General features: G+C 49.5%; 1 protein-coding gene across 6 annotated transcripts; it reads left to right on the top strand.

Moving 5' to 3' along the window:
* The first annotated feature begins 991 nt into the window (after positions 1-991).
* Positions 992-19,907, top strand: PWWP3A (PWWP domain containing 3A, DNA repair factor). 6 transcript variants are annotated; one of them, XM_036032113.1, is made up of 14 exons: positions 992-1,091; positions 2,238-2,362; positions 2,932-3,011; positions 4,110-4,180; positions 5,676-6,455; positions 7,765-7,866; positions 9,927-9,997; positions 11,648-11,724; positions 12,359-12,467; positions 14,553-14,628; positions 15,066-15,116; positions 15,643-16,079; positions 16,970-17,058; positions 19,406-19,907. In XM_036032113.1, exons 2-14 carry the CDS (start codon positions 2,306-2,308, stop codon positions 19,458-19,460), a joined length of 2,055 nt encoding a protein of 684 aa, XP_035888006.1. In that variant the 5' UTR covers positions 992-1,091; positions 2,238-2,305; the 3' UTR covers positions 19,461-19,907. The 6 variants fall into 6 exon arrangements, with proteins under 6 accessions (XP_035888006.1, XP_035888008.1, XP_028375759.1 ...); XM_028519958.2 differs by having other exon boundaries at positions 995-1,091; positions 12,407-12,467; XM_036032112.1 differs by having other exon boundaries at positions 1,056-1,223.
* Positions 19,908-20,127: the final 220 nt, after the last annotated feature.

Below are 20,127 nucleotides of genomic sequence, written 5' to 3'. Positions count from 1 at the left end.
GCAGCTTCAGGATGGCAAAGTTTTGGTACCCTTCGGTCCCAACAGTAGGTGGACGACTTCACAGATGTAAAGGGCAGAAGATGGAGTCAAAAGGTATAGGAGGATTTTCGGTGGCACAAGGTCGGCACATGTCACCCCTGCTTGGGTCAAGGGTCAACCATGAAAAAAAAAATCTGTGTAGAGGTCTGGGCACTTCCAAGGTTTCAGGCCACAGTGAGGGTCTTAGAACCATTCCCCACCGATAAAAGGGATGACTGTCACGTTCTATGTCGATTTACCTCAAATTTAAAAACTGACATCATAGTAAATAATTATATTAAAAAGAGAAGGTCGGGAGCAAGAGACACCGCGCGCAAGGCTCCCAGGGGCCACGCAGGAGCCCTGTTTCTACAGGTACTGAACAAAGTATGCGGATTGTTTGCAACACGCACGACTCCCTTTTCTGGGTGTGCGCCACCACCCTGAATTTGAATCGTTTCAGGAGAAGCTCCTCAGGAACAAGAAGGCTCTGGAAGGTTCAGGAAGGTTCCCTCGGGGTCCGCGCCAAGCCGCGCGGGTCTGACTGGAGGTAGCAGGCACCCCAGGCAGGTTTACAAACAGCTTCGTGCCAAAGCCCTTGACAAACTCGCGCAGAGAAGCGGCCAGGATATGGAGGTGGCTTGCCCGCCAGTCACCCTCGCGCGCCCACATCACCTATCACTTATCACTCAGTCTGCACACCCCACCCCACTCTAAGCTGGACTCGCTGCCTGGCCTCCCACAGTTAAGTTTGTTGACGCCCACCCGCGCCCTTTACTCAGTCTGCGCCCGCCCACCCTGCGCCCAATAGTCAGTCTGCACCCGCTCCGCGCCCGTCAATCAGTCTTACGCCCGCCTACCTCGCTCCGGTCAGTCAGCCTGCGCCCGCCCGCCCTACGCCAACCTGTCCGTCAGCCAGCCTCGCTCGCAGCCCGGCGGAAGGGGTGGGACCACGGCTCAGTCGCTCGCGCCCCATTGGTCAGCTCTAGGGAAAAACTCAGGGGCGCCGCGAGACTGGCTCCGCCTCCGGCCCGCTGGGAACCACGGCGGCTGCGGCGGCGGAGGAGGTGGTGGTGAGCACGGGCGTGGGCGGCGGCGGCAGCAGCGGCTTGGGCGGCGCGGGTGCCAACGCCGTTGAGCCACCGCGGCCTCCTCGCTCTCCACGCTGGCCTCCGAGACGCCGCGTTGGGAAGGCTGGGCGCCCGGTGAGCCCGGCGGGCTGTACTTCTTCGGTCTGCTGGAGACTGAGGCGGCCGGGCCTGGGGGGTGGGGAGTGGCGAACCCCGATAGAGGCTCTTTGGGGCGTTGACCCGCGCCTCCGCGGAACTCCCTCGCCCCTGCTGCGTGAGCTCCACCTCTGTTCACTAATCTCTGCTGCCTGATGTCCCCCCCTTCAGCCCGAACACCCCTGCTGCCTGAACCCTCCACTCTACTGCGTGAGCCCCTCTCTGCCGTCCGAACCCCCTCCTTTACTGACTGAACCCCCCTACCCTGCTGCGTGAGCTCCCCTTTGCTGGCCGCAACCCCTTCTTCTGTCGCCTGTACCACCACCTCTGTCTGAACCCTTCCTCTGCTGCTTGAATCCTTGCCTTTCCTGCCTGAATCCCCTTCTGCTGATTGAACCCCTTCTCTGCTGCCTTACCGCCCCCAACCCCCTGCTGACTAACCTACCTTCGCTGCTGTGGTGAATTCCTCCTTTGCACAATCGACCCCCCAGCTCCTTTGCGTTTATGCCGACAGCCCAGCCAGCTTCCCCACTGATGTAAGGAGCCCCTGCAGCTGTCCCGTCCTTCAGGGATATGGCGGCCAAAAGAACAGGCCTTTCCCTCCGATTTTATTTTTTTGCCCTGGTGTCAACTGTTAGCTCCCCAAATGGAAATCGGTTGTGCATTTTGTTAGAAATGCTTCCCGTGCTGAGGTCCGAGGCAGCCTTCAGGATAGAGATGATTTATTTAGGAGCCTTTAAGAAATAATCTAGATACAGGGTTTTGGAAGGGAATTTGGCTGTGTTTCATTTATTAAAAAACCCAAAACAACAACAACAGAAAAAAGGTGCTACCCTAGGTACCAGGGCAGATCATCTCTTTTTGGTATCAAGCATCTTCATGCAGGGTTACAACTTGGGGATAAACTCCCATAACCTTTGGCATTAAGGGTTGCATCTGCCTTCAAGTTACCAGTGAACCGAATTAGAAACCACCCTGCAAATTTTGTTGCAGGGTCCGTCGCACCAGACCTTCAGGCACTGTGTGCCACATCCTTCCCAGTTGCCACATGAGTCCAAGTCATGACGGACGCCAAGTATGTTCTCTGCAGATGGAAAGAGCGATTATGGCCTGCAAAGGTGACAGCGTTATTGCCTAATTTCAGGAATAGAAATGACTTTTCAGGTGACAAAATCTTTATCAAGAGAGACTCGGGAGCTTCAGTGGAATAATTGAGCCTGAACAGTTGGCTGCTGTTTCTGTTGGCACCGAATCTCATTCCCCGTTTAATGGGGTTTTGGTGGAGTGCTTACAAGGTTAAACTGCTGGAAGTGTTTTGTTTTTTTTTCACGCTAAAAAAAAAAATTAACAGCTCTAAAAGGCACGTACGGCTGTAATTCAAGGAAATTTCTGGCAGGGAGCCCTGTGATAGTAAATGTGAGGATCTGGGAAGACTTTCCAGCCAAGTGGTAGGAAGAAAATCAAACTGCATGACAGAAGTCCATCCTTGTCGGGGGTCTGCCATTGACCTCTTGTGCCTCAGTTTCCCCACCTACAAAATGAGGAAGATGAGACAGAATATCTCTGAAGTTCTGTACTTGTGTATTTAAAGAATTACCTGCTGTGTTTGTATCTGTTTGTCCTCGCTTCTTTTGTGTCAGCTGTTTGCTCTGTCATAATAACCAGGATTCTTTTTTTTTTTAAACAGGTTTTGGCCAGAACTGAGATATTAACTAAGAGAAAAAAGGAATTTTTTCTAAATGTTCAAATACTTTCCGTAGACAAAAAGTTAAGTGTTAACAGTTTGTTTTATATACTATATTCTTCCTCATGGGATATCTGGTACCTCCTCCTCCCCCCAAAAAGGAAAGTCCATGTCTAAGGGCTTATTAAATCAACTCTTTAGTTATTGTAAATGGTTAATTCTCATAATGTCCTTAGGAGAAAAATAACTGATTTTATTTTATACCAGTTTGGAAATTGAGGATCTACACAAGGCATTGTGTGTGATCTCCAGAGAGACTAGTACGAAAATGTAATAAATATAAATTACAACAGGGTAAACTCTCATCGTTGGTGTTCAAATAGGGTATTTCCTTCCCATGGATTTATTTGTCTTTTTTTTCTTTACAAATTTGTGTAGTAAGTCCATCAGTTTTGAAATATTTGATGTTTGAGCCTGTCCCTCTAATAAACTTATTTAGCATTCTGAAGGCAGACCCATGATTCTGGCAGTACATTATTGTTTTCTTGATTATCTGGGATAGCAGACCATAAAATCATCTGGAATGAAGATTAAAATGCTTAGATCATGTAAGACTGGTATCTGTGTCTGATGGAAGAGTTCCCTATTATAAACAATTAAAACAACCGAGAAGGGCTCCTGTGGCAGGTCTCCACCCCTCTTTCAGAGCCTCCCTCTAAGCTTGGTCAGTCCCCAGCTCACTCTCCCTGCGGCTGGGGAGATAATTGAATACTTGAATTTGAAAGGAAAGCACATCCTTTTAAACTAAAACACCTGCTGGGCTGTAAACAGCTTTTAGTGACATTATCTTTACTCTGAAAACAAAATGAAAGAGTTATATGTGCAGTTGAAAGTAGGGTTTGCCTTATAAAAGTCACAATTTGAATTCATTTTTATTCTTAAATCCAGCCAACCTTTTCTGTCTTAAAAGGGAGGAAAAAAAATCATATTCACCAGGGTCCTTGTTGTCTCTAACCTCAGGCACATGATTCCTAGTTGGCTTTAACTTAGTTTAAGTGGAAAGTTGAGACTGAAGAAAATGAGCCTAGTTCTTTTGTCATTTGAAGAAAAATGCGTTTGAAAATGTCTCCATGGCCTGTCAGGTATCCAGCAGCGTATGACCGTCGTTTCTGTCCTTGCAGAGTGAGAGTGAAAAGCACGGAAGCCAAGATCTTGAGGAAGTCCCACATCGAGGACATTGCTGCCTTATTGGGTAAGGATCCGTGAGACCTTAACAGAGGAAGGGAGGGTTTGGGGACATACGTGTAGGGGACACAACGTCCAGGTCAGAATGATCTGACTCACCAGTTAGTTCTGTCACAAAGGGAACGTGAATTCCCTGGGCTTAAGGAAAGGAACCTTAAACCTTTGTAGCATTTGCTGCTAGGGCCAATCTGTGTTTGACTGTCAGAACGGCAAGGTGTCAGGATCTGCTGGTCACATCCATGGCCTCCAGGGAACACAGAACACTGAATGGGTTTGGTCCCTTGAGGGGAGGTGGAAAGAATTTTCATTTCTTTTCCCCCTCATCCTGTAAAATGATGTTGTTGCTGCCTGGTCTATGCCCAAGGTTTCTGAGTCTGTGTATTTAAATTCCGAAGCTGGGCCCAGTGGGGAAGGCACAGTGTGGCTGGTCTGACCTGGCACTAGCATTGCTGGAATTCAGTGACCCCTGCCCTCTTTGCATATTGCATAGGTGGGAGACTTTGCTTGGACCTAGCCCCAAGGAGGATTGCGGAGGCACCCTCACTCCCCAGGAAACCCCAACTTCAGGCAGCCTTGAGTTCTCTTTCTCCTCAGAGTGTAGGAGTGTTTGTCCCATGTGCAAGGGACTGTCTTGTGAAAGGGTCCTTAGAATTCCTTCCTATTGTGTTTGTAAAATAGGGTCTATATTCCTGTGTCTTTGGAAAGGCATTTTTTTTATTGTTCAAAGCAGGTTCCACCCCTGCACACCCTTGGTGTGTCAGCCATCACCTCTTGGTCATCGCCGCCTGTTTGCTCAGGTCGTCTTGGTGGCCAGTTATTTGTGGCTACCTTTATATGAAACATAGGAAGGTCCTGTGTTGATGGAGGTTATGCCCGTTGAGCTACAAGATTGCATCTGTCACCTGGTTCCCATGAATAGCACCAGGTCTTTGTGTGTTGGAACGCATAAACGATGCTGTTGTGGCAGAGAGAGAGGCCAGGCTGAACTCAGCGCCTCCAGTACTCTTTCCTGCTCTTGGAAAGAAATACAGAAAATTGACCAGCCCACAAGGAGTCTTCTCCATATGGTCTTTCCCACCCTACTGCCCTCCATCCCAGAATACAATGCCTTCCAGTTCTTTATTTCTTTGAAGTGGGCTCTCATTGACCCTGATTGAATTGGGAGTTGTCAGGCTGCAAGAGGATTTGTGAAACATCTGAATATGTTTTGCTGGCAGGACTGTTTTGTAATCTGGAGGAATTTATTTTTGTAACCCACCCAGGTGAGAATCACTCAATCTGTTTTTTAAAAAACAGCCCTGCAGCCCTGAACACAGATCCCACAGCCAGCTATGGTTTTGTAGCTCTGTCCCCCTTTGGGGAAGACTGAGGGGAGAAGTGTTAGTCCTCCCTTAAGGTGGAAAACTAGCTACCAGATGAGACCCAGCCTGTAAAGCAGTGCTCTGATGGCAGTGCCAGGGCGTCTGGACGTCACCGGGCTCTGTTTGTTTATCATCCTTCAGCCTCACAGAACAAGGTTTCGGCGAAACCTGTGGAGGAGTTGACCTACAGACGGTCGCTTCGAGTGGCTCTGGATGTTTTGAATGAGAGAACCCGTTCGCATCAAGAAAGCTCTTCTAGGGAAGAAGGAACGGCTGTGACTGCAGGAGAGAAGCGTGTGGGACGGGCATCCTCACTCTGTGATCCCAACCCTTCATTTCTTCCCCACAAAGGGGTGTTGAACAGTTCTGGATCTGAGAGAAGGGAGCGAGTGTACCAGAGGCTGTCACGCTCGTCCACTAGTGAAAGTGATCTCAAATGCCAAGTGGACCACAAAAAAAGGATTGGGGGAAATGAAAGCCCACTTGCCCTGGTGGTCTCAACCAGATGTGGTTCTCCGGACCGGAGTAAATCAAGAATACACCTCGAAAATGGGACAACCCTGAGTAAAAGGGGAAGAAATTTGGCACAGGAGCCCAGTGGATGTTGGAATGGCCCTTCCCTTCCAGTGGGAGATGGGGAAAGAAAGAGAGAGGAAGAGGCAGGCAGCCCAGCAGCCCAGAGCTTACCTTCTGCAGTTAGGGAGCAGGGTCTGTGTGCCAAAGGGCGCCGCCCGGGTTTGCCATTAGGCAGCCCAAGTATGCACCCAGCCTGCCTGGATTCTCGAGACCCGCCTGCTAAGCAGCTGTGCTCCGGTGGCAGCCAGAGGTCTGGGCCAAGGGGATGCATGATTCTGCGCAGTGCCAGTAGGTCCACCCCTCTCTCTCCCTCGGAGGACACAAGTCTTCATGTCCTGGAGGAAGGTAGGTCTGTCCCACCATTGGGACAGGGTGGGGTGCGGGTCCTCCCTCAACCAGACTCAGAGCCAGGCCCATGTTTCTCCTAAACCAGATCTTAGTGAGATCAGGACCAGAATAGATCAGACAGACCTCCCAGTTCCTTTCTGTCTGCCTCTTCCACTGCGCTGTAACGACTCCTACTTCTCACTATATCTGTGTCGTTTTTGTTCCGACGGGGAGGAAGGGGACAGAGTGGGGCCTGGGGCAGCTTGCCCGCTGTACTGTGCAGCCCTGTTGTGGGAGGCACGGTGGTCGTGAAAATGCTCCCTCTGTCCCCAGGATTAACTGCCTTATTTTTTAACTTTTTATTTGTAACCTTTTGGTTTGCAGGCTAGCACTCAATCCACCGAGCCACACCAGCTAGGGCTAATATTTATTTCTTAATTTTTAAATTTTTTTATTGATTTGAGAGAGAGAAATACCACATTGTAGTTTCACTTATTTGTTGTTGTTTGTATATGTCCTGACTGGGATTGAACCTGCAGTGTATATCTGGTGTGAACCTTGGTGTATGGGTACGGCAACCTAACCAACCTTTGCCAGCCAGGGCTAATTCCCTCTTAAACCGCTGCAGCAGTGAGGACACAGGGATCTCAAACTGACGGACTCACTGCAGAGTTTCCTGGCTTCTCAGGAATTCCCGTATAGTCACATTTCTGTGCCACTGCAGTTGGGCACTGTGATTTTTTCCCATTTTCACATTGTAGCGAGCCACTTACTTTTGAAATGCTAATTAGGATATTTTCATTTCTGCTTCTTGGGGTGTCTCGAATTTACTTGCTACCTACCTACTGCCCGGAGTTCTGCCCTAAGTCCAAACTTCCTTCATGAGGCCTGTACCCTGGCATATTCACAGGCTGCACGCCCCCCCTTCCCCGCAGAACACAGGTTCTCACCTCCCCATGTGCAGAGTACAGCCCTGCCTTGTCTCCCAGTTGTACCCCCATCCCTGACATCCACTGAGAGCTTCACACTGGAAAGAAAGAAGCCCCACAAGAGGGATCCTGCCCAGAATCCAGTCACCCTCCTGTGACTTCCATTGCTTCTTGTGCCTTCCAGCTTCAGTGTGAAAGGCGTCCCCCTCTCTGTCTCACCCTCTGTCTCATTTATTTGTCTTTTAAATGTCCTCTAATGGAAGTGCACCCCACTTGAATCGGGCAGTGTGGAAGTCTGTGTAACATGGGATCTGTTCTCACTGATGGTCACGGATCACGGAGTATTTTTCTTGGGATGAGCCACTGACCATGAAAGTCTAATCTGACATTATTGGCAGACCGTCAGTCTTCTGAAGAGTCAATGGAGTTTGATCCCATTAATTCCATCCTGGAGGAGGAAGAGGAGGATGAGGAACTCCCAAGAATCCTTTTATATCACGGTAAGGCTTGAGAATGACCCAGGGGTTAGGCATTGGGGGAGGCATGCCCTCAAGCATCTCCGTCCTCTGGAAGGAAGTGTGCATTCTTGACCCACTGTGAAACCTTTATTGGAAAGTCTCTTACTCTTTCATTTTTCTCCTGCTGAGCCAAGACCTTGGAAAGTGCCACACTTTCTGTTCCTTGCCTTAAGCTTAACCACACAGAGGAAGGAGGGACTCTTTGTTAGCATATGGCTTCCTTCCCTTATCCTGTCGTCCCCTTGTGGGAATAGTACATCTGAGTGAACAGGTGAGAGCTCTCTGGCCACCATTGAGGTATGACCTAGCACCCCTCACAGGCTTTTGGAGATGGCATCTGTGTGTCTTTCAGAGGCAGGAGTTTGTGCCCTCCCACACAAGCTGCTTGCTCTGAACAGACCATCTTGAACAGATCAGCTAGGGACCCACATCGTAGGGTGACAATACAAAGTCAGTTTGCGTCATGAAAAAAGTGATTGAGGACCAGTTCCCTTGTTAGACTCTCCCATGAACCTCTCACATTAACAGAATCTAGCCTGTTTTTCTTTTTTGACCTTTCAATTTTGAAAGAATGGTAGATTCACAGGATGCTGCAGAAATAGCATGTACAGGGAGGGATGGGGACGGGTCCCCCAGCTTCCCAGTGGCAACAGTGTGCAAGACGAGGAAGCCATGACATGGGTACAGCCCCAGGGTGTCCCCACGTCCCCCTTGCTGCCTAAGTATCCTTGTCACAGTCTTTTCTCCCAAACCACTGAGTGCTTTTCTCTCACTGTCACTGTACTGACAGGTTTGCGTTTTCTTTTTTTTTTCTCTTAATGGTAATTTAGACATTTTCTTTTTATATTTCCACATGGCATTGTGATTATTTTCTGTGGAAACTAGTTACTGTTTACTGGGAAAGTTGGGCAGTCACGTACTGAGCCTCCTCCACTGTTGAGTGTATAGATTGTCCCCCAGCTATGGGGACAGTGCCTGTGATGCATGCTTCTGGGAAGTAACTCTGTAGCATAAGCCCCTTGAACAGGGCTTCCTAGGCCACAGAGAAGGGACATTGCCTTTTTCCAAAGGGGCATTTCTGCCCTGTCTGCCACAAGATGTGGGTCAGGTTGCCTGGGTTGCCAAAACCTGAATGTTTGATTTTTCTCCTGGTTTCTGCTTCCATTTGTTTTGGGTTTTCCCCGTAATCCTGATTGTCTGGCTGGCTGTTTACTCTTGGTCTCTGAATTGGCCGTCTGCACCCTGACCCATTGTCCTCCGAGAAAGGGAGGCTTCTCATGGGGTAACTGTCCCTCACAGACCTGTGGAAGGCAGCTTCCCAGTTTGCCTCTGCCCTCCCTCGCTCTCGCTTCTCACTGTGGGGAGTTTTAACTGTTAGGTCGTCAGCCAGCACGGCTTCCCCTTCTCACCGCAGTGTCCGACGGAGGATCCTGGCTCTGTGTCAAATACCAGCCTCTTTTCTCCGAGGTTTTGTTACCCAGTTTTTTAAACATTTAAATTAATTACTCACTGGGGAGGTTTTGGTGGAATTCAGTTTAATTTTGTTCAGAAATAATTTTGTAATTCTCTGATGATTATTTTAAATAATTCTCTTTCCCCTTAAAAGTCCCCAGTTTCTCACAGATGAGCTTCTCAGAAACTGAGTTTTCATGTTGGGTTTTCATTGTGTACCATTGGCTTCATTTTAGTTTTCTACCAACACTTTTTTTTAATGTTTATTTTGGAATAATTTGAGATTTACAGAGACATTGCTAACACGGTACAGAGTCCCTGCTACCAGCTTCCCCTGTTTCGCCACCTATGTGACTGTGGCATACTGTCACCATTAGGAAACCAGTGTGGTGCCTACCATTCAGCTTGCTCGTAATCAGCCCTGAGATTCCAGGGTGGGAGTTAAATACCTTTCCAGTGCTCTCTGTGAATTGTATTAACAACACATTTAAACATTATCGCAGTAACTGTTTTCTCAAGCTGATGGATTTGCTGCTTGACATGGATCTGACTTGTCTCTTCTTTTTGTTTTCCTTTCTTTTTAATTCTAGAGCCACGCTCATTTGAAGTAGGAATGTTGGTCTGGCTTAAATACCAAAAATACCCCTTCTGGCCTGCAGTGGTAAGAACAACTCTATTTCCTAAGTGCAGTTACTTAGTCCCCTAGACATTTGGACCTGGGCAAATGTTTTTACCATTTAATTATCACTACGAAGAGTGATGAGCTCACAAGGAAGATTTCTGGAGACACCTATACCTAAATAAAGGGAATTTAGTAGTTGTGGCGCCAGTGAGGGTAAGATTTACAGGTCAAATTTTTACCGACTAGGCTTGGAAAAACCTGCCTGAAAAAAATACCCAGCTTGCTTGTTATTTTAAATGCGCATTTCAGAATTTTTCCCTGTGGGAGATTTTGGTTTGTTTGTTTTTTGTTTTAATCTTCACCTGAGAACATTTTTTGAGAGGGGGAGAGAGAAATACCGATATAAGAGAGGAGCATTGATTGGTTGCCTCCTGTATGTGCCCGGAATGGGGATGGAACCGGCAACCTTTTGGTTATGGGTTGACACTCCAACCAGCTGAGCCACACCATCCAGGGCCTCTTGTGGTAGCTCTTTAATCTTTCATATTTGGGGGTAGGAAGTGTTGTCTGTATGAAAACGGGCATTTGAAATACTGCCCAGTGCCCCAGTGAGGTGAATGAGCTACATGTAAGCCAAGTTTGTGGCTTTGCTTTCTGTCTGCGCCAGACATTGCAAATGGTAAGTTTATTGCTTAGGCAAAGGCATTGTCTTGGCTACTCTCGCCCCTTCATTTCTCCTTTTATCCTCCTCCAGCTGAGACAGGATCTGCATGATTCTATCTGGACTCCTATAATTTATAGTGAGAGACGATGGCATTTAAGTTGGAAAGGTATCAGCTGTAGTCAGGAGCAGCTGTGTCGTCTGGATGAGTCTGACCTGCGGTCACAGGGCCTCCGTGTATAGGACGGCATGGCTATGGGGAGGGCAGAACCAGACTCAGAAGGAAGCATTTATGGGTAGAATTTGTAGCTTGAACACACATCTGGTGAACCTGGCAACTCATATACCTGTGGCACAGTTGTGGCGGCCGTGTATCGGGCCCTCCTCCTTCCTCCAGCACCCACTTTCCAGCAGGTGTCACATCCTGCCTGCAGTAGGCACCCTTTTTCCAGCCCTTTCAGCCCTTTCCTTGTTTTCACCAGTTCCGTGGAAGCCCTGCTGGTTAACGAGTCAACAACATGACAGACTCTTGGGGTGACGTTTCTGGGGCAGGAGTGTCCGTGGCCACACTTGCCAGTAAACCATGTGTGCAGCCTGTGAGGCACGACAGGAGGGGTTCCTCGGCCTTCACAGTCTGAGAGCGCGGGTTTGGGTCAGGCCCTGCCCCCGTCTCGTGTCCTGGGCTGATCCGGAATGAGCCCTGCTCTTCCATGGGATAGTCAGTCATGACAATCACATGGAGACGGCTGGCAGCAGCAGGTGTGGTTGCCTTTATTTAAAAATTTAAGAAAATCCTGCCTGGTTCTGCTCAGTTGTGAAGCCTCTCAGAGCCATGCGTGCAGCAAAATTTGGGCAGTCCCTAAGAATGTTACCGTGTGGGCTTCACCTCTGTCCCCCAGCCAGTGGCATTCCCTGTCACACATACCAGTTGGTCACCTCTTACTCAACGAGATGGTGTCAGAAAAGTATTTAAAGCCCACTGCTCTTCCTCGGTTCTTGATGCTGTGTTTTCTTGACTTCACCCATAGGTCAAGAGCATCAGGCGGAGAGACAAGAAAGCAAGTGTGCTTTTCATTGAAGGACACATGGACCCGAAAGGACGAGGGTGAGCCCACTGTCCCTGGCTCTTTATAGATGTTTTCTGGAGTAGGATCCGGGGAGCAGGCGTCTGGGGTGTGGTCGCCAGGTTCCGCAGCTCAGTTTTCCCACCTTGATTTGTTGGCTTTGAAAGGTCGCCCAGCAAGACGAGCATTAGACCCCCATTTTCCACGAATTAGCAAAGGTGGCTCCCTTCATACAGGTCATGAGCAGCAAACCTGATGCAATCTGAGTTTTGCCATGTGGTTCGTTGCCCGTCTTTCTGCACGCGCCCTTCATCACGGGGTAAGAACGCACACAATGTGTCACTCTATTCCCAGTGAGCTCTGAAGGCACCGTATCCCTCATCAGTTAGGTGGCTGTGGAGCTGGTCCTCTCTGATCTTCTGTCACTTGGGTGCTGCCACCCCTCTCTTGGTCACCAGCAATGTGGAGGTTGGGCCCTGGCATCTGCCCGTCCTGCACAGCAGCCCCAGCTATGTCCCTATAAGTACCCATTAGAGGGTACCCATCCCTCCAAGGCCTGGCTTCAAGGGGCTACCTCAAGCAGCTGGGGACAGCAGTTGTCTTGGGTGACCTGGTCTGGCAGAAGCCCTAGCATGGCTCCTACTAACTTTGTCAGAGGAAAAGAATGTCTTTTAGGTCATGGAGTGTCTTCCATTCATGTAACCTTGCCTCTGCTTCCCGCAGCATCACGGTGCCTCTTAGGAGGCTGAAGCACTTTGACTGTAAAGAGAAACAGGCACTTCTGGTAGGTGGCTTGTTATCTGTGCTTAACTAAATAGTTCCTTTGTGATTGGTGACAGTGTCTTTTGTAGGGTCTTTGAAACCACTGTTGTAGGGTACTAGGTGCCTGCCATGCTGGCTCTTGCCACTACCCTCGTGGGTCCCTGCATGGGACTCTGAATCACCCAGGAGCTTGCTACCTGTCTGCCCTGTTGTTCAGGGGTGGAAACTGAGGCTGTGGTGTGAGGAATTATTTGTCCCGGGCTGGGGGTGCGTAGTTAGGTGGCAGAGAACCTGAGTGCAAGGCCAGCTTCTTCCGGCTGCTTCTGAGGCCCCGCCCTTGGGATGAGACACCAAGGTGCCTTAGAGTAGGGACCCCCCCCCGACGTGGTGCCTGAGTACTGCTTGAGTTGGGGCCAGGACACTCCCTAGGGTACCTGCTGTGCTTCCAGTGGCTGTGTTGTCCCCATTCTTTGATCAGCTTTGTTACACACCTGAGTCCATGAACTGTGAGGGCTGCTCCATTCAAAATGCTAACTGTTCAGCCTTGAAAAACTGATTTTTGTTCCAGCTTTCAAAAATACTGAAACTGGACACGTGGGGAGACTCCTGCCTATACTCTGTCGTAGGGGTTCCCACAGCAGTTGCTAGGGTTTCCTGGGTTTCCAGGTTGGGAAGCAGTCTGTGTGTAAGCCATATTCTCAGTGCTGGGATCTGGGGAGCTCACTGCCCATGCCTGCCCTGTTTCCCTGAGGATAGCAGGCCTTGGGCTGCAGGGGTGGGTGAGTGTTTAGAAGATTGGCACCCATACCAGACCCCAGCCCTTTTATTTCCAATTTGCCCATAGCCATGACACGAGCCCCGCTCTGTCTTGTCTGTTCTCAAGTTTGTTCACTGCAACGTCTAACCCACAGCCAACACCAGACACCTGGTTCTTATCAGTGCCTGTCAGTGGGGTTCTGGAGGGAGCCTGATTGCATGCCCCCCTGAATGCCAATCTGCTTGGATAGGGAGCTGCTCACCCAGCTTCCAGGCCAGGAGCAACATTGCTTCTCTAAGTGTTGTGTACATTCTTAGGGTCCTGTAGCTTCCCCATGGAGTGTGCAGGAAGGAGTGGGGATCTTGCTCTGAGATGTTACAAGAAGATGGCACATGGGCCTCTTGTGGTCCAGATGCCTAGAGGGCATCCATGGCTGGCTTCCTGTTTCCCAGGTTTACCTGTGAGATGGGTGTGTAGGGGAGCACAAGGGACTGGTTTGTCTGAGTAGCGGTGAGCAGCACCTCCAAGGGGTGGATGTGTTACCTGTTCTGGGTTGTTGATGGATTAGCACTACCTCCACTGACGCTTGTGTGACTGTCACTGTTTTGTGGCATCTGTAGAGCCCTGTGTATCTCCTTTCCTGAGGAGCCACACTGCCTGCCATCCCAGGTGCCAATCAGTGAGCCCCTGTCTTCCTACCTCTGGGGCTGTTAGCTCTGCTTGCATCCCTTGCCTGCCTCATGCAGCAACCACAGGCCAGAGGCTGGGCCAAAGCAATGGTAACTCAGGATGTGGGTCTCAGGTTCTCTTGAGCCTGTGAACATTTCTTAAGAGCTTGTCCCAGTTAAGAAAGCCTCACCAGTTGTATTGTCCTTGGTTTGGTAGTGGCTGAGTGTCCCTCCCTGCAGCCTTATGCTGCTGCACTTCAAGTTCTAGGCGCAAAGACATCTCTTAGAAGGATTTATTTCACATGTTTGTTTGTTTGTTTGTTTTGTAATTTTTTTATTTGTTTATTGTTGAAGTACAGTTGTCTCCATTTTCCTTTATTTCACATGATTTTAATGTCTTCTCACTATGGTGGTCATGGCAACTGCAATTTTGGATGTTTATCCACCTTCCTCTTCTTAGAGCCTTTAAGTCTCTGGTCCAGAGCCAGGCTCACAAAGGCCCATTTTGTGAGCAGCCCAGCCCCAGACCTGGGCCTTGCCAGGCTTCCCCTGCAGGCCTCAGGAGCCTGGCCTGGGAGCACCTGCCGGGTATCAGGTGCTGAGGACAAGGGCACTGAGATAGCAGGCAGTGGTGAGGAGCCCAGCAGACTCCCATTGACACTTGCTTTCTCTCTCATTGCAGAACAAGGCCAAGGAGGACTTTGACCAGGCCATTGGCTGGTGCGTCTCCCTGATCACTGACTACAGGGTCCGGCTTGGTATGTGGGACCTCCACGGCATCAGACAGAGGGAGTGGGCAGGGAGAGCAGACCCTCCTTTGCAGACTCTCTAGTGAGGGCTGAGCACGGCCCATTCCCCATGGTAGTCTGGCCAGTCGTGTCCCCAGCACGGGTGGGTGAGCAGGTGCCCAGGCAGATGTGGGGATGTTGGACATGGACAAAAGGTGGGGTGGGCTGAACCAGAACAGATTTCAGCCCACCCCAAGTTAGGCTGTTGGGAATCTAAATCAGGCTTGTTAGCAGAAATGCCTGGCCTTTTTGGGGATCCAGGCTCTGTGTTGCCCCAGGCTCTGTGCTGCTCCAGGCCTCTGGCTGGAAGGGGTCCGCTTGGACCTGAAACAGGACCCTACAACCTAGGGGATTCCAGAGTGTACTGCATGTGTGACATGCCCTCTCCCATCCTTTCTCCTCTGCAGGTTGTGGTTCCTTCTCTGGCTCTTTTCTGGAATATTATGCAGCCGATATAAGTAAGTCCACCAGCTCCTCTAGCATGGCCCATATTTTAGTCTAAAAGCAAGAGGTGTCCTGAGCCTGCTCCTGCATAGTAGGACCGTGCAGCCTAGCCCGGTGTCCAGAGAGCACCCCCGGGTCCCCTCCCTGTGGTAGGAGCCTGGATGGTAGGTCCACATCCAAAACCACCCTGTCTGTGCTAACACCCAAGAGTTAAAATACACGAACAGCACTTTCCTTGTTGCTTTGTGTTCTCAGTTACTGACCTCTGTACACGGTCCCATTCCTTCTGTCCTTAAAGAGGGAGGTAGATGAATTAATGCTGCTTTTGGAGGGTTGTAGGAGCTCTGCTCTTTCAGGTTAAACTTGGCTGAAGGGCAGAGTTGGGAGAGACAAGACAGCTCCTAACAAAGGAAGAGCTCTTCAGGAATGTGGCTGTCCCAATACGCCCAGGCCTGGGGCCCTCCTCACCCCCACAGAATGCAGTGAACGGGACCCCACCTGGCTGGGTGGCGGTCCCATGGATGTGTGCCTCCTTTGCAGGCTATCCTGTGCGTAAGTCCATCCAGCAAGATGTCTTAGGGACCCGGTTCCCTCAGCTCTGCCAGGAGGACCCCGAGATGCCTGTGGCTGGGAGCCCTTGGGGCAGGAGGCAGCCCTGCAGAAAAGTCCTGCCCGACCGGTCTCGGGCTGCACGGGACCGTGCCAACCAGAAGCTGGTTGAGTATATCGTGAAGGCGAGGGGCGCTGAGAGCCATCTGCAGGCCATCTTAAGGAACACAAAGCCATCCAGGTGGCTGAACACATTTCTGAACTCGGGGCAGTACATGACGTGTGTGGAGACGTACCTGGAGGACGAGGAACAGCTGGACCTGGTGGTGAAGTACTTGCAGGGGGTCTACCAGGAGACGGGTAGCAGGATGCTGACACAGATCAATGGTGACAGAATCCGCTTCATCCTGGATGTTCTTCTGCCTGAAGTGAGTGGCCAGCAGAACGTCCTGTGTGTGCGGGTGGTGGGGGTCTGTGATGTGGCCTCAACCAGAACCCCAGCCCAACTTTGCCCAGGCATGGGCTGTAGGGGGCATGGGGCGGTCTGGTGCTGGGGTACCACCATCCCAAAACCTGCCTGGAGGCGTTTGCATTGTGGAGCCCAGCACTCGCCTAGCTCCTCCGTGGGCAGTGGCACAGAGCCGGATGTTCTGATTTCATTGCCAGCCCTGAGAGAATGAAATGCGGGCGTCATCTACGTGCACAGGTAGTAAATGTTCCAGAATTTACTCAGGAAAAGGGGAGTATTTTAACTTCCCTCAGTGTTGGGACTGGACTGGGTGAGGAGCAGATATGGCTCCTTAGTTACCATTAAGTTCAGAGAGGGCACTGCCTGGCGTGTACACACAGTGTGCAAAAGACATTGTCAAGTGCAAGTATGTTGAACTTTGTATTTGTGAAAAGAAAGTCTCAAATAGATACAAAAACAAAAGAAAGTCTCAAGCCCTTGTGTGCTTTTTGAGGGTGTGGGGCCAGGGATGCTGCTCCATATCCCACAGTGCCCAGGACGGCCCCACAGAGACCTGCCCTGATGTTTGAACAGTAAACTCAAAAGTTTTCAAAAATGCACTTGTTTGGGTGCTGCTTTTCATTATATGTTTTTAGTGACAGGAACTCTCATCTAGTCCAGAGGTAATGTTACTGATTTAATTCATAAACTTTATTACAAGCAGAGCTGTCATGGGTTCCGTCCATATCTTTTGAGCCATAAACGGGGATGTGTCTGGAGGCCAGCATGGAGTCAAACTGGCCCCATGTGGATTTCAGAGTTTCGCACCACAAGTGGTCTGGCCGGTATTGACCTGTCCCCTTCTTGCAGGCCATCATCTGTGCAATCTCTGCAGTGGACGCGGTAGATTACAAGACAGCCGAGGAGAAGTACATCAAAGGACCTTTGCTGAGCTACCGGTAGGCTGCCCAGGGCCCTGTCCCAACCATTTTGCAGCTTATCTTCCAAGGCTTATATGTTCACACTAGTATCTGAGACTGAGGCCCCTTTTCTTGACATGTTGGTCCAGAAGCCCACTTGAGTCACATAAACTTGAAAATACACATTGACTCTTGGCTAATGAATTGCCAGGCAAACCTGGTAAAGCCAGCAGTCAAAGTTCTGTCCTCTGGCCAGTTTGGGCCACGGGCCCTGGTCCCTGAAATGGACACAAGCCCAGGGGTGGCCAGGGTGACCACTGGACATGTGCTCAGGCCCCTCTGCCTAATCTCCTGTTGCTGGGGGCTGGATGTTTGTATATCCAACTCTCTCCTGTTGCTGCAGAGCCATGGCTATTTGAGAACAGGCAACACTTGGCCTGGTGGGTCCTCACCAGTCAGAGAAGGCTCTGATCAAGATGTTTCTCTCACATTGGTGTGGTTAGTTGACCTTGGAATTCTGGCCCCAGAGCCCCTAATCCCATCTGGGCGTGCTGCCAGGTCTTGCTGGGAACAGATTTGACCATGTGCCAGTGACAGGTTGAAGACTCAACTAGAGTCACAGGCCAGGGGCTCTGTCCAGGGTTGACTGGGCACTGTCATGGGACATTCAGGGGTGAAGACGCTCGGCATCCTTTCTAGGAAGGACCCCAGCAAATGCAGGGGGTTAGGAGGGCCACCTATCATCTGTAGTGGATGACAGGCTTGCAGTGGATGACAGCTGCCCACAGAAGGCTCTCTTGGCTCTGTATGCAGTTGTCTTGGGCCCACGCCTGGTGGCGCAGTTGGAGGGTTTTATATACCAGAAGGTTGTGGGTGCAATTCCTGGTCAGGGCACATACTCGGGTTGCATGTTTGATTTCCAGTCAGAGCACATATAAAATGCAGCTGATTGATATTTCTCTCTCACATCAATTTTTCTCTCTCTCTAAAATCAATACTATAAGATGTCCTCAGATGAGGATTAAAAAAAAAAAGATAGTGGCCTCAGGTGGTGGAGGGCAGAGCAACAGCGCCTCAGAGCTCAGCCTTCTGCTCCTATGACTGCATCCCCGTTTCCATGCCATTCCTTCTTTTTTCTTGGTTGTTGTTGTTTTTTTTAAGATTTTATTTATTTATTTTTAGAGAGGGAAGGGAGGGAGATAGAGAGAAACATCAATGTGCAGTTGCTGGGGTTTATGGCTTGCAACCCAGGCATGTACCCTGGCTGGGAATCGAACCTGGGACACTTTGGTTCCCAGCCCGTGCTCAATCCACTGAGCTATGCCAGCCAGGGGTTGGTTTTTTCTTTTTTTAAAGATTTTATTTACTTATTTATTTTTAGAGAGAGTGGAAGGGAGAGAGAAAGAGGGAAACATTGATGTGCAAGAGAAACATCAGTTGGTTGCCTCTCACATACCCCAACTGGGGACTTGTCCTATAACCTAGGCATGTGCCCTGGCTGGGAATGGAACTAGCAGCCTTTCAATTCGCAGGCTGGCACTCCACCCACTGAGCCACGCCAGCCAGGGCTCCATGTTCTCCCTTCTGCTGGCTTGCCAACATTAAGAGTGTTAGGAGTTCTTCACTATTTCTGTCTGCCAGAAACATATATGAAATGGCCTTGAAAATGGGGTTCATTGGCTGTCACTGAACTAGGGTAAAAACACAGGCCCCATTTTATGCCTCAGGGTCATGGTCTAAGGAACACGATTAGTGATTGCACTCTCTATCCTTTGGTCCATTTTCACCCACATGGTCTGTCTGTCATGGGCTCCATCACCTTTGTGTTCTTCTCGCAGGTTAAGCAGTTGTGCACACAACTTGCTTTATTACACTGTGCATTGCAGAGGTGTGTGAACTGGGAGTAGTGTGTGTGCTATTTCCTTCGTCCTCTTTTTCAGGCTGCCTGTGTTTCTCGTTTTGATCTGACGCATGCACACTTACCTCACCAATGTTCCCATGTTTTGCCAGGCCCCCCTCAGAATCAGTGTTCCTGGTTAACATCTATCCTGAATGTAGTGGCCAGCTGAGTGGTTGTTAACACAGTATTTCTTAACAGGGAGTCACTTAATGAGGATAATATGATATTTCAGACTTTTAAAATTTATTTTTACTTAGTTTTGGTAAAAGATACTTAACACAATTTCACCATAGCCATTTTTAAGTGCACAGTTTTGCAGCATTAAACACATTCACACTGTCGTGCAACCATCACTACCATCATCTCCAGAACTTTCCATCTTCTCAACTTGAAACTCTGCCCCAACATACACCACCTCCTCTGTTTCGTGCTCTTTAAAACATGATTAATTACTAAAATGAAGATGTCATTTTTTGTCTTCTGAAGGGAAAAAGAAATGTTTGACAACCAGCTTCTAGAAGAAAGGAACCAGCGATGCTGACATGGGAAGGCACCCTCGGGTGGTAGCGAGAGTCGCCAGAGGTCCTGTTTTGTTGAACGTGCTTTCCAAAGACGGGGCTGGGGAGATGTGGGTGTCAGATATATCTGTGGGCTCTGTTTTCCTGGCTTTGGGGGGAAGGTACAGTTCTTGAAAGGTTTTTAGAAGGACAAAAATGACTTATTTTGCTTTATATCATTACTTGTGACTGTATGGAATAGTTTAATATAAGGTACACATTTGTCTTTTTATGTTAAAAAGCATTGTATCCGATATTAAACAGGAGTTTAAAAACAAGTTTGATATGAATGTATAATCTCCAGAGACATTGTATATTTTTCCATTCCCCCTTCTTTCTGTGGTTTCCTCTTACCATTGTTCCTGAGTTTGGTATGCTCCCTTGTACATTTTTGAAGAAAACTAGTGTTTATAAAAGATGGAGCCAAAGACTGCTGCTTTCTCATGTTTTAGCACTTGCAGTGTTGGTTGTGCGGGACAAGAGATGGATGTAAATCTTTCCATGGCCTCCTTCCCCTAGGTCTCATGTGGGGAGGTCTCTGCTCCAGACGGATGCCGAGGCCGCCCATCCGCTGTGGGTGTTCATACAAGACAGCATCTATCCATGCACTGGGCATTGTTACCACCCAGCCAACCCTGTGGTCTCAGTGAT

Source organism: Phyllostomus discolor, chromosome 8 (genome assembly GCF_004126475.2).
Source record: "Phyllostomus discolor isolate MPI-MPIP mPhyDis1 chromosome 8, mPhyDis1.pri.v3, whole genome shotgun sequence".
NCBI classification, from domain to species: Eukaryota; Metazoa; Chordata; class Mammalia; order Chiroptera; family Phyllostomidae; genus Phyllostomus; species Phyllostomus discolor.
This window is presented reverse-complemented; position numbering and strand designations above follow the sequence as displayed.